Source organism: Lepisma saccharinum, chromosome 4 (assembly GCF_977018435.1).
Source record: "Lepisma saccharinum chromosome 4, izLepSacc3.1, whole genome shotgun sequence".
Classification (NCBI taxonomy): Eukaryota; Metazoa; Arthropoda; class Insecta; order Zygentoma; family Lepismatidae; genus Lepisma; species Lepisma saccharinum.
Window position 1 is genome coordinate 26,897,697 of NC_139232.1, and position 14,559 is coordinate 26,912,255.

The 14,559-nt window shown below is 37.8% G+C and overlaps 1 protein-coding gene across 1 annotated transcript in view; it reads left to right on the forward strand.

Annotated features, from left to right (window-relative positions):
• Positions 1–13,377, forward strand: part of LOC145986397 (uncharacterized) — a 194,616-nt gene extending 181,239 nt beyond the window's left edge. Inside the window, exons 6-7 of the mRNA XM_083120366.1 lie at positions 2,572–2,886; positions 6,863–13,377. Of these exons, the coding sequence (XP_082976492.1) occupies positions 2,572–2,886; positions 6,863–10,903 (4,356 nt within the window). The 3' untranslated portion in view covers positions 10,904–13,377. The remainder of the gene's footprint in view (positions 1–2,571; positions 2,887–6,862) is intronic.
• Positions 13,378–14,559: the final 1,182 nt, after the last annotated feature.

The window sequence follows — 14,559 nt, forward strand, 5'->3', positions numbered from 1 at the left end:
ATTCTTGTACCAATTTGCTCCTTTTCGAGGTGTTAGAAAAATGCCTTAAAATTTGTTTAGCGCTTCGGTAATGCATCGAGATCAAAGTGACGTCTATGGAGAGACGTTCACATGCCATTGCACATTGTTTTAATCGGATACATGCATGAAGAGCTGTGCATTATGAATGGTTGTCACGAACAATTTACAGTGTGACGCTTCCATTGAATTAAAAGTCCTTCACAGTGACAAGGCTAATGTTTATGTTCATAAGGAAGTTCATAAACAGAATATGTGACCCTTGTCATCTGATAACTAACTTTGGACAAAAACTGGTTCATAACGTTCCTATAAGTGTTCTGGTGTTCTTGCCTATTGAAAAAACTCTGTAAAAAGTACCTTCTTCCATAAGCAAGGATGAAAAAAACTGTTTATTTAACAAATCCAAGTAGCCCTAAGCATTTAAGGTTCCGTTGATGGAAAATTGACTAACCAATCGTGTTCCACACAGCACACCACACCATTAACTTACCAACACTAACCATTCAGCTTTGATCTGTCAAAAATGGGTTATCAGATAAAAATCATCGAATATTCTGTTTTTAAACTTCCTTATGAACATAAACATTAGCCTTGTCACTGTGAAGGACTTTTAATTCAATGGAAGCGTCACACTGTAAATTGTTCGCGACAACCATCCATAATGCAGAGCTCTGCATGGATGTATCCGATTAAAATAATGTGCAATGGCATGCGAACGTCTCTCCATAGACGTCACTTTGATCTCGATGAATTATCGATGCGCTAAACAAATTTTAAGGCATTTTTCTAACACCTCGAAAAGGAGCAAATTGGTACAAGAATTCAGTCATAACTTTTTACTGGTTAAAGATACATCGAAAAAACCTTCACCATTGCATTTCCCGTGAAATTCTAGCCCATTTTGATATTTCGCACGACCCCCTTCCCATTTAAAATTCTGAAGTTGAATTCAAGATGGCGGACATCAAGATGGCCGCCGACCGTGTGGGTGGCGTCAATGTGGTTCCCCCTTGGCCAGGCAATGATTGGTCATCGCCAATTTCAAATTCCATGCCGCAGTGGCCTTGTACTGAGGGTGTTAAGTGACTTATTGAGCCACCCTGTAGTGTGTTTACTTAACTTGATGGCTGTAAATATGGCATTTCATTTCTCGAGATGCTTGGAGATATTTTCTTGCAGGTACATGTGAATAACTCTTAAGCAAATATTTTGTATTGCTTCTGGTAAAGCACCAAATATGGTGGAACTTTGATTTTACGTTACTTGGGTTTACATTTTCCTCCATTGTACATACAATCTTCATGGTCCCAACATAGCATTTTTTTAAATTTCCTGCATTTTAAGAACATGAGTCCAATATGGCCAACCTAAAGGTGATGAACAGTCAGAAAGATAAAACTAATGGCAAGATTCAAAAGAGGGAACATTGCAGGACATTTACTAAAAATTGGAGCCAGTTCCAAATAACAACATGGGTGCAGTGAAGATTTTGTTCAAAAACATTTGGTACATATTAGTGTACTGCATGGGACCACTTTTGCATGCTCATATTCATTCGACTCTCCCACCCTCACAATGAAATATCATTTTAATGTGACAATCGTAGACACATATATGTAAAATATCTACCAACAACATCTATTTCATTTTCATATATCACTGTGTATTGGTAAGATAAACTAAACTATATTTTAACATGGAGATGATGACTATGTTCACTTAAGTTTTAATTTTAATGCATCTTTCACTTCACTATCGCTAATCAATACCACAGGCAAATTACGGTTACATATGTACTACTGGGTTTCGAGTGTGTGCCCTTTGTTTGGCCTGTTTGAGCATTATTCGCAGGAGTGAAGAAGCTCTCAGTTCCATATACTATCTAGCATCAGCTGTGCAAATTATTTGGTGCAATGAAAATTAGTTTCGAATTCAATGGGTTCTAGACTTTTTTTTTTCACTTATGCAGTTTTTCTATACTACACAGGAGTTATAATCACATGCCTTACTAAACTACTATTTTAAAATATATTTTGAAATGTATAAAATCTTGTGAAAAAATTACAATCCAAAGTAAAATTGAAATAGTTCACTACTGAAAAGCGAGGTCACCAAGCCTCCAGCTTCCAAGTTACTTTCCAGTTAGTTAATTGATTGTTTGATTGATTTGGTTTATTGTACTTCACTTTTTGACTAAGTGTAAAGATGAAGATGAGTGATGATGTGATGAAATAGATGAATGGACACCCACAAAAAAACACCCATGCCCAGGCTGGGATTCAAACACAGGTGTCCCTCCAACTATTTAAGTAAATTAATATATGTATACATAGTAACAGTTTACAAGTAATCTTGTCTGTTGCTCACTGTTTTTCACTTCTTTTCACTGGAAAGCAAGGTTTGCATAAATATGACTGCATTTCTCAATTGTAAGACACTCAACTCACTAAAGACCAAACTAGCAAGAAATATTTATTTTATATTTAAAATTTTCTTCATGCTAACAACGTATCTTAATGTTTTATTTTTCTTAACTTTATTTATCATTAGGATCTGAATCAACTAGTGGCTGGAACCTATTGGTGTGAAGCATGGGTACCAGGTAAAGATGAGGTTTTCACTTCCAACAAAATCTTTATAACTCACAGAGTTACTACTACAGTGGTGGCATCCATCAGTCAAGAAATGAAGCTTGAAAATCTAGAGAAGCTCTATAATTTCACATCACCTATGTGGGTTGATGAGGCACAAGAATGGGTAAAGAAATTAATGAATGGAACACGAATTTATGTCTTCTGGTGGAAATTTCTCAGGGCCAGTATGCATGAAGTAACATTCTCATTGACAATCTGGAAAAATCATCCGGTAAGTAAATGCATGTTTTTGTTCTCTTGTGCATCAAATTATTCAGAATATTGAATATGAATTCAGAATATTAATTACTGATACTTAACACTTTTATGGAAGCTATCCTAGTTTCAAAGCCTGGTGGTAATGTACAGGGTGTTTCACTCGCTCTCGGCCCCTGATTTTCACTAATAAAAATAAACTATTGGTCATAATGTAATGAAATTTGCTACGGACATACCTTGGTGTGTGAGAAGCATGTTGACGTCATTGGAAATGGCGCCACAGTGTCACTAGTCCTTGCATGGGCATGCACGTGCTTCTGGGCAATTCTGCCATTAAATGCAATCGTACGGACGTGTGCTTTCAGTCTGAGTTCTTGGCCCTGCTGTTGTAATGCACCTGTTGGTGGTTCATGTTTGTTCACGTTTGGTTGAAAGTTCGTGCTCAAATCAGTGTTTCGTGATTTCAGTGCAGTAACAAGGCAGTACAGTATGAGTCAGTACTCAGTGGAACAGTGTGTGTTTATCATTCGCACATTCTGGAAAATGTCTCCATGGGAATCTTCCACGAGTTGTAAATCAGTTGGATGACGAGGAACTCCGTAATGGCTATTTTCAGCAGGATGTAGCCACTTGCCACACTTCCAACACCAGCATGCAAGAAATTGTGTCGTCTTTGAAGCATGCATTGATGCTAATGGCAACCACTTTCAACACTCGCTGTGGCGTCACCATGCTTCTCATACACCAAAGTATGTCCGTAGCAAATTTCATTACATCATGACCAATAGTTTGATTTTTATAAGTGAAAATCAGGGGTCGAGAGCAAGTGAAACACCCTTTATGTAATTGATCTTGACTCACCATTATAAGATAATAGTTTTGGATTTGTCTGATAGGGTAATGAAACAAATGCCCTAACCAAGCACCAGTCAGGCCTGCTACAAGGGTCGTTCAAGGTTGACTGGGATTTTCGTACGTAAAAAATCAATGAATAGCCAGATCATGATGAAATGTGCGGGTGACGTAATGTATTCCTTCGCGAGTAACTAGCGCCCGGCATGACGTATTTCGTGCATGCTCAGCAGTTGCAGCAAACATGGCGGCAAGCAGTGTGTCTGTGGCTGTGGAGCAGCGGTGTGTAATCAAATTTCTCATGAAGGAGAAAGTGAAACCAGCTGAGATTTTCAGACGATTGCAAGCACAGTATGGTGAACAAACGATGTCGCGGCCAAGAGTGTACGAATGGTGTGAGCAGTTTCGCGAAGGACGGGAGCTGGTGACAAATGAAGTGCATGGACACATTCGCCCGACTGCAGTCACACCAGTGAATATCGCACGTGTTGAGCAAATGATTCTTGAGAACCAGCGAGTAACAGTGTGGGATATTGCTGCCGAGGTGAATATCAGTGTCGGGAGTGTTGAGACAATCATTCACAACCACTTACGCTTCCGCAAAATCTGTGCAAGGTGGGTTCCCCCCCAGCTGACATTAGATCAGAAGTGGACACGCAGGACGGTCTGTGAACAGCTTCTGAATCGGTTTCGAGCAGAAGGTGATGAATCCATCATCACGTGTGATGAAACATGGTTGCACAATTCAACCCCAGAGACCAAAAGACGCAGCATGGAGTGGCGGCATAAAGGTTCCCCGCCCCCCAAGAAAAGCAAAATGCAGCCATCTGCTGGAAAGATCATGGCAAGTGTCTTCTGGGACATGAAGGGCATTATCCATGTGGATTTTCTGGACAAAGGGAACATGATTAATGCCCAGTATTACTCCACATTGTTGAGTGGTGCTGTACGAAAGTCCATTCGCAAGAAAAGACCTGGGATGTTGTCTGGAAATGTCATTCTTCTCCATGACAATGCCCACCCTCACACGGCCAATGTGACAACAACAACTCTGGCCGACATGTGCTGGGAAGTTCTGCCCCATCCCCCCTACAGTCCGGATTTAGCCCCCAGTGATTATCATTTGTTTGCACCCCTTAAAGACCATCTGGGAGGGAAGAAATTCACGACAGACAAAGCAATGCGGAGCGATGTCCTCTAGTGGCTACGACAACAACCAAGTTCTTTCTATGCCAAAGAAATTCGGGAGCTGCCAGAACGATGGCAACGGTGCCTCGGCGTGCACGGAGAATACTTTGAAAAACTGACATAGTTTGGTGTTTCTTCTGCTACCTATTTCCTCTGCAGAAATAAAAGTCCCGGTCAACCTTGAACGACCCTTGTAAAATGGATGATATTCAACTTGAAGTTATCATGCAGTGCACTTTTGGGAAGAAACAGCATAATAGGGAAAGCAAATATGCATGCATTAAGGAAAGCGTATGAGAAGCCTTCTTACAGTGAGAAATTTGTGATCATCTTGTATGATCATATGATCATGATAATCATACTTTGAATCACTTTGGCAAATCTCATACACACAAACAATGCTTACCTGGCATGTTTTGAACATAGAATTTGATCTTTTTGCCCAAAATATGTCAGCAGAGCGTGATTTCATGCAATGAATTATGGGGGAAGTTGTTCGCTGAATCCTTTAAAACATGCACACTGCATGTAGCCTAAATATAAATATGGACATGTATTTTTCAAGCCTTAAAAGATTCAACTTTGAATAAAGTCAAATACTCGTATTGAACCAGCAATGGAAGAAAATATTTTCAGATGATACGAGGCATATTTTTTTAAATAAGTTCCGTTTTGAAATTAGGTCGCTGTAGCGCTGCACTTGCCGTTTCGCACATGCGCGCTGAGGACCTGCATCTATGGACTTGCCACAGATGGCAGTACGCAACCAGTTTGCCTGAGTAGACAGTTCAGGTGTGGTTACAATGCCCCAGACGGTTGAAAGTCCCGCGGAGTGTGAACTACGCACTGTCATTCATTTTCTAAGTGCAAGAGACGTGAAAGCTGCTGAAATCCATCGGCAGATTGCAGAAGTATATGGAGACAACGCTATAAGCCATAGCATGGTAAGAAAATGGGTGAAGGCATTTAAAGATGGCCTTACAAATGTGCATGAAGAGGGACGAAGTGGACGACCATCTGTCATTAACGATGACCTTGTGCATCAAGTTGATGAAACAGTGCACGAAAACACACTTTACAATTTCATCTTTATCTACGGAGTTTCCAGAAGTGTCATGCAGTGTTCTGTATGAAATTGTGATAGTACGCATAAATTACCGGAAGTTGTGCTCACGGGGGGTACCAAAAATGCTGTTATCACATGAGGCGGCAGATTTCTAAGAAGATGGCATTCAGAAGCTGGTCTTACAATACGATAAGTGCCTTAATGTAGGTGGAAATTATGTTGAAAAGTAGATGTAGGCCCAGGCTTTCATGTAAAAATAAAATTATTACAACATGTGTCCTTGTAATATCAAAACGGAACTTACTTTAAAAATATGCCTCATATTTCACAAGTATTTAGATCTCTGGAACTGAATATATATCCACAGGGTCAATGAAATTATTAGCTATTGTCATATATACATATTGATTTCTTTAATTTTGAGCTTTACGAACTTCATCAGATAAATTTTGACAAAGAAGTAGAATGAAGGACCAGTTTCACATGCTAATAAAAAATACAGCTTAAATGCAACAATATCAGTTGAATTTCATAATTTAAAAAAACCTACCACATTCCTATGTGAGACGAGTGTTCAACAGTATGCATCTTCAGAATTTGTAAAACCATGTAGAACATGTCAATTGCTCAATTCATGTGCATGATTCATATTTATGTATTAAAAAAATATCTAGGGAGCAAAAAGAAAAGCTCTCTAAAATGTACTCTGAGAAACACAAATTACATTGATATGGTAGCATCAACCAGATAAATTAGTTGCATGAAAATCTTGGTAAGTTTCAGGTACCATCAATGATATAATTTGTTTCTGAAAAATGTCTATTGCAACAACTAGTAATGTTTTGGAAGTAGTTTTCATTCTACAAATGTTATTTCTTTGCAGAAAAATGTGATGTTTCCATACCTGGTTCCAAATGCTTGGTTAGTGGACAAATGTAAAGGGGATGAAAGCAAAGTGATCAATGGAAAAACAAAGCAAGAAGTTTTGACCACTGTTCGGTGGCCAATGGTTGAAGCAGGAAACATAACGGCATCACATCCTCATTGTCTAAATCACAAGATGGAGCTCATAACTCGAAAGTGTGTTGCAGATTCTACGTATGGTGCTCGGTGGGTTTTCAGTGACGGAGTGGTAAATGCATCAGATGGCATAATCGTCTGTTCCACTCTACAATCCCCTTTTCTGACTGAGTGGAGTGGTTGCCCACCTCTCTTTGAGAAGGTGGGCCCATTATGTGTGACACTGACTTCAAAAACAGATCAGAGCACTGCTCTTGCAACTTGCTACAGGAAGGGGGCTGTTGCCACCTCGGTGCTTCATTTGTTGAATAACGCAACCATTCTCCCGCCTCTGCAAAACTATCTTCGTAAATACGATGCATCTTCATTTTGGGTAGACAGTAAGAGAGCTTATGAGAAAGGTCCTTATATTTATGCTTTTCCAGGCGATTTAAGAACTTATGGAACATTATTCAGTATGGAGCAGCATCATTTGAAATACTCCCTGGAAAATCACGAATCCTTAAATGATTCATGTGTTGTCTTGAATATTCTCCGAAAGACACTAACAACTGTCGAATGTTCAAGCCTTTACCGTGCTTTGTGCATTATTCCTCAAGACAAGATACAGGTTACCAACACATCATGTCCAGTGGGATCTTTTACAGCAACTGGTTTGGAGTCATGCTTGTTCTTTGTGCAGCCCAATGTATCTGTAACGTGGAGTCAGTCTTTACAGATATGCACATCCATGGGTCTTCAGCTGATCCACAAAAACTCTATCCAGCTTCCACAATTCTTCTCGTCTATGACTAATTACAGTATATCAAAATGTCCGCTAGGGATGAAAAGACATCATGATCAATACGTGTGGATAAGTTATGATAATTCCACAGAGAATGTTGATGAGTGGTACTTCAATTGGTGGCCTAAGACGGACTTCACACAAGAATTAGGTGGAGTTCAGTGTAATGATGGGAAATGGTTTCTTCTGGGCCCTGATGACGTTCTAGATTATGTAGTGTGTGAAGCTTCCCATGTAGATTTGTACCCACACATGTCCCTCAAAATTAATGACACCAATCAACAGTTGATACTCGCAGTTTACAATGAAGGTGGGTTGTATTCCCCAGGAAACTCGACACACTTTTTCTGTTTTACCGATGCTGAAGGTCCAGTACCAACCAGGCTGCAAGTGTATGCCCTTTCGGAAGATGATGTTCCTCCAGAATTAATTGAAACTACCAACAAGAGTCGTGCACAGTTCAAGAGATCACTTCCAGACCATAGCAGAACGCCTGTTGGAAAATCATCTATCATTAGCAGACATTTCACTTTATTCAATCCCAAAACTTCAACAATATACAATGCTGAAGATACAAGTCACAATCAAAAGCAGAATTACTTCTATCGCTTAGAAAACAAAGGCGATGGTTACTATTGGTGTGTAGGATATAACAAGGTAACTTTTGACAGCATCAGGACAGAAAAGGTCCTACTTAGAACTCCACAATCCACGTATGCAGTGTTGATTGATTGTTGGAAACAATGCCCTTACCTTGAATGTAAAACCAACATCTCGTGCATGAATTTTTCCCCAACAATGATTCGTGATTTAAGGACAACAGTAAGGCATACAACTGGTGGAAAACTAAGAAGGATTCTTAATCATGGAAACAATAAAACTTCTCTACTATTACACCTCAATCACCAAATTAGTTATGAAGTCAACAGGAATCTTGAAATTAACTCCACTATTAAGGGATTACAACCAAATATAGCAAGATTTATTAATGCCATGGAAACATCAGACAATCATTTAAATGTGAGAGCAATAAGAAGTGTTGATGAGTGTCCAGAGGGTTATACTCAAGATCCTGGTGGCCCCAAAGGAGCCTTACATTGGCCAAGGACATCGAGAGGGTTGCAAGCACTTCCACAAGAAATATGCTTCAACTCCAGCAACCTACCGGTCATAAGGCACTGTGTTGGAGATTATAATTCAGGAGCATACTGGGAAGAACCAACAGGTTTGTGTGTAATGTTAGCTTCACCATCAAGTTCAACATTGTTGAAAATTGCTAACACGAAAGTAACAGAGGAAAATGTAGGACAGGTTACAAGGCGTTTGTCAGGAGGTCTTAGAGGAACAGTCACCTTAGCTCCAGCTGATATCCACACCACGGCAATGGCTTTAGATAACATTGCCAAATACTCAAATTTCCTGCACAGTGATTCACTTCAAGATGTTGCTGCAGCTATGAACACCATTCTTGTCTCTGAACAAAGCAGCATTTCTCAGGTACAGAAAAGTTCCAACACTGCCACTAAGTTACTCAAGAGCTTTGATACCATATTGGAAAATATGTCTTTGGGTGACAATCCACGTGGTGCAGTTCAATCTGTAAAGTCGAGGATTGCTGTGCAGGTTGTGGATCCGCAAAGAAGTGATATATCTGGCATTATGATACTACCATCTACTTCAAAAGAATTTAACCAGAACAATGTTGTTTCTGTGACATCCACAACCGAGCAGAGCGAGTTGACCAAGTCGAAACCTCAAGTAGCTGTTCAGCTGCCAAATTCACTTCTCAGATCCAGACAGTTTGATGTACAGCGGCTAGCATTTGCAGTTTTTAATGATGAAAGGGCATTTGGTGCAATTAATTCAACACAAAACACTTTTCTAGTGAATAGTAGAGTTCTCAGCATTAGCCTAAAAACTGCAGATGGACGTTCACAAATAAACCTTGAAAATCATCCGGTGGAAATGATCTTTCACCCTCAGGAGACACGTGGCGGCACAAAGCAGTGTGTGTTTTGGGACTTTACAGCGAACCATGGTGTTGGGAATTGGTCAACTTCAGGCTGTACCCTCAAAGGAACCAGAGATGGGTGTGATATATGCGAATGCACACATTTGACTCATTTTGCAGAAATTATAACATCAGGTGGCAACTCATATGGGTCGCATCAGACTCCACTTGATATAATTTCCATTGTAGGCTGCTCTTTGTCACTCTTTGGTGCGATCTGCCTTGCACTTACAGCCATCATGTTCAGCCAGTGGAGGAATCGATTGGGAAACAAAGTTCTTTTGAATCTAGCTGCTGTGATTGCTCTGAATATGATCCTTTTGCTTCTTTTGAACACCGGCTTGGTCGCTAAAGAAATGAAAGTGTTTTGCATTAGCGTTGGTGTTTTGTTACATTATTCCATACTTGCTACTTTCTGTTGGATGTTAGTTTCAGCTTCCTTGCAATTTTTACGGTTTGTGACTGTTTTTAACACTCGTGCACCCCATTTCCTCCTCAAAGGAGCCCTGTTTGGATGGGGAGTCCCTCTAATACCTATCATAATAGTTTTATCCATAAGTCCTTCATTATATTTAGAAAATGACAGGTCTTTTTGCTATCTTGAAGGGATCCCCTTTTACACTGCAATACTGACCCCTGTTGCTATCATAATTGCACTTAATTTGGGTGTATTTTATCTTATAATGTATTACGTAAGCTGCGGGAGAGCTAAAAATATTCGTGCTAACCAGCAAGACAATTCAGAGAGAAAACTTATACTACAGGAATTTCGCCTTGGCATTGTTTTGTTCTTCTTGCTTGGGCTCTCGTGGATTTTTGGTCTTCTGGCAGTCGGAGAAGCAACTATTGTGTTTTCTTACCTGTTTTGCATCACCGCAACGCTTCAAGGCTTTTTCCTCTTTGTGTTCTTTGTCTTGTGGGAGAAGAATACTCGGAAAATGTGGCAAGGGGTTCTTCAAACTTCTCTTCGTCGTCACAGTGACAGAACTAGTTCCACCCTTCAAACATCCATTCGCACAGGAAAGGCAGTTGTCGGAGAAGAGGTTGCACCACTCAGACAGCGGCCGTTTTCTGAGATAACCAGCAGAGATAGCAGCACAACTGCGTAAACTGAGTCCTACTACATAAAATTAAGACTGAGCTTTTCTTATGTAAGTATTAAGTATTTTTATTAACATTTGTGAATATCAAAATTTGTATGATTCACGAGAGATCTTTGAAATATTCACAGAAGACCAAAGTGCATGAGGAACTCCAGTAAAAAGTCTGTTTATACTTAGTAAGTTTGAAGGCAACCTGCATTTGGATTGCATCTTTTCTATTTCAAGACATAAAATGTGTTTGTTATTTATTGTAAGTGTACAGTGAACAGATGCATCAGTGCAAAAAGCTATCTTCACATTTATCAAATGAAAAGAAAGTCCTGAATGACCACAAGAGCCTTAATTCATTCATTTTCAACAGTATCATCATTTTGTGCTCAATTTATTTTACATTTTTTTTTTTAATTATTGGTTGTGTTTTCATTTGCAACACAATTGACTGAACTTCTATTTATTTATAATTATGCATCTTTTCCAAAGACTTATATATGGCATCAAGAATCACAAAAATATTTTATGCTGCATTGTCACATAAGGCTAAAGTTCCAAGTTGCAATGGCCAAACACTGCTAAAGGAAAAGGTTACCCATATCTCAAGAGATACTTATTTTACAAACGTTTGTATGTATATCTAACATGGACTGATGTTGTACAAGAGCAAATAACAGTAACTGTTGTATACCAAAACTCTTTGGTGTGAAATACCAATTGGAGTAGACTAGATCCAAAATTTTTACAAATATTCTATGTATATAATAAACTATATATTTTTGTAATAGTTATAACTTACAAGTGTGGATCAGTTTTCATAAAGTAGATGGTTGCTCTATTTTTTTTATCTCCTTTCCTGGTCTAAGTGAAATCGTATGAAAAGAACTTTTGCCTTGTGAGGATGGGAATTGGCTAAATCATCCTAATTGTATGTAATTGATGTCCAAGCTATAAGACCTCCTAGGAGGAAAATATTTGGTGTTAATATTCTGTGTAACTTGCACATATTTTTTTTCCAAGTTACACAAAATTATTATAATTTCGGTAGGAAGGAATTGCAACACACACATGCATACCTGCACAATATATTTAAATCTAGTGGTCAGCTTGTGACCTAATTAGTGATAGATACACACTGCATAAGGTTTAACCAAATGATGGCATATGCTTTTAAGGGTAAAGGTTTGCCACCTATACATGTCCAGAAATTCCTGATTGGTAAGTTTCAACTAGGTATATGTAAATACTGTTGTGAAGAAATTGCACATGAAATTTGAGGAGAAATACTTATTCAATCTGTGTCTGGTGGCAGCTATCCAAAGAAAGTTGCATAAGAAGAAATCAGTGGCTAACATGGAATTTTGGAACTGCATGGAACAAGGAAAGCCACATTAGGATAAAATGTAGTTTTTAATTAGATTTTCAGAAATCCATGTCAAGATATTTATTAGTCATTAAAATATCTGAAATAAATATATATGTCCCTGGGATTCTTGTTTTAACATCTTGGTTTGGAGGTACCTGTTGCTCTTTGATACTACAATACTCACTCCTTGATTTTGTTTTATCCTTTTCCTCTGGAAAGGAAAATTACCAATCTTGTATGGATATATACAATATACGTACTTTACTGCTTCTTTGTATGTATATATACACACACATGCATACCTGCAGTCATTCCAGCCCTTCTCTTTTTCAATTTATGTTTAATGACTAAAATATAACACCTTTTTTCAGTAATTTAGATTCTTGGCAACGCAATCAGCAACCCTCATTATAATTTGATATCAGTATAAATACCCAAAAGTTAACAAAACTCAACCTGAAAGAGCATATTCTAGGTCAATCATATGCCACAACCCCTTAGTTCTTCAACTGTCAATAGTATGACCATATCTTTTCCTAATTTAATACCTTGCTTAATCCCTGTAATATTTTCACAATCAATTTAAATTTTCTTTTGAAATTTGGCAAAATTCAGTATGTTGAACCAAATAGTGTGTATATTTTTACATATTTGAAGATTTACCTTGCATTTTAACAAATTAAAACCATTTAATTTAGACTAAAAGGATCAATATGTTCATTTGGAATGGTATGTCACTGAACAATTATGTAATAGTTGATGTGTAGATACATAGGCAGCTCTTCTATATACCATACATTCTGCATATCGATGCTTGATTTACTTAATTTTATTCTCCCAGCCAGGAAGGAGAATTGTTCAAATGAATTTGAAGCTACCATGCACTCTGATGATGTCACTTTTCACATTTTATGCATGTGCAGCTAGAAAACCTTTTATATCATAGTACAATCAATGTTCAAAATGTGAGGTTGTGTGCAAGTGAATGTGTGTTTGTTTGTACATGAGAGTGAGTTTAAAAATCTTCTGGCACTTTTGTTTCATGTCAACATTTTCATTTACAATGTAAGTTTTGTACACTTCTGTGTAGTGATTTACGTAATAAAATTAATTTATATATGTATATGATTGTATATTTTGAAATAATTCCCTAAGTGCACAGAAAAGCATACGTAGGCAAAGGAAACATTGGTGTATTGGAAATAGTATTCTTGCTTCAGTAATAGAAAAAGGTTTACAAATTATTTCCTATCTCCTGTATTGCCACTTTGCACATAAAAATTTGCCTACAGGAAGCAGAGGCAGTTTTCGGATGTAGCAGGGGTAGCTGACATGGAACATTTTGGTCAACACTAACTTGCAAAAGGACAATAGTGCCCTAAGTGGCAAATTTTCCATTATATTGCAGTTAACCCTTAACCAAGCTTGCCTTTTTCTTCACCTTAAGCAGGCACATGGAGTAAATTTGACCCCAATATAAAATATTTGCATTAAAATGAGATTCACCCAGCAAAGATAACTTTTGTGTGCTTAAATTGACTATTTTCAACAACTTTAAGTATTTTTTAAATATAAAAAAGTGTAGCAATTAATTTTAAAAAAAATAATATAGACAAACACTGTACTTTCATCATTACATAACACCACCCTGCATGGGTTTGGATGACTCGCATATGACAAAAATGAAATCCATTTTTACCTATCATGTCTAGTTTTTCAGAAAATAGTAATATATCAACTGCCTTAGATTCACAATAAAATGTGTAGTTCCATCATTTCCTCAATAGATGGCTCTGGTTAGATGGTGGTAAAATATTGGTTTTGTACAATACAAATCCTCCAATTTTGAACTATAAATCACATAGAATAACAAGCATTTAATCCACCTTCTATCATCACAGGACACACAGGCATGAAAATTGTAAACTTTGATTACTTAAGTTCCATTTTCGAAATCCCTCAAAAAAATTTCCTTCACAAAATGTCGAACACTCAATGTTATAATATGGTGGGTTGATTGAACTTAATGACGTCGAGAAAAATCCTGATCTAGAAAAAAAAATCATGATGACATGATGGGAAGAAATTTGTCACATCTGTCATCAGCATTCTAAATATTTCCAGAATCACCTATTGGTTTGTAAATAACTGAAATTTCCTTTGTTGAAATTTATTTTATTGTGTTCTGTAATAGGCATAATGGAATGGTGAATATGAGAATTTTGATTGTAAAATTGTTAAAAATCCTGATGTGATGGGGGAAAATGGATGTGATATGCGTGATCAGCATTCAAAATACTTCCAG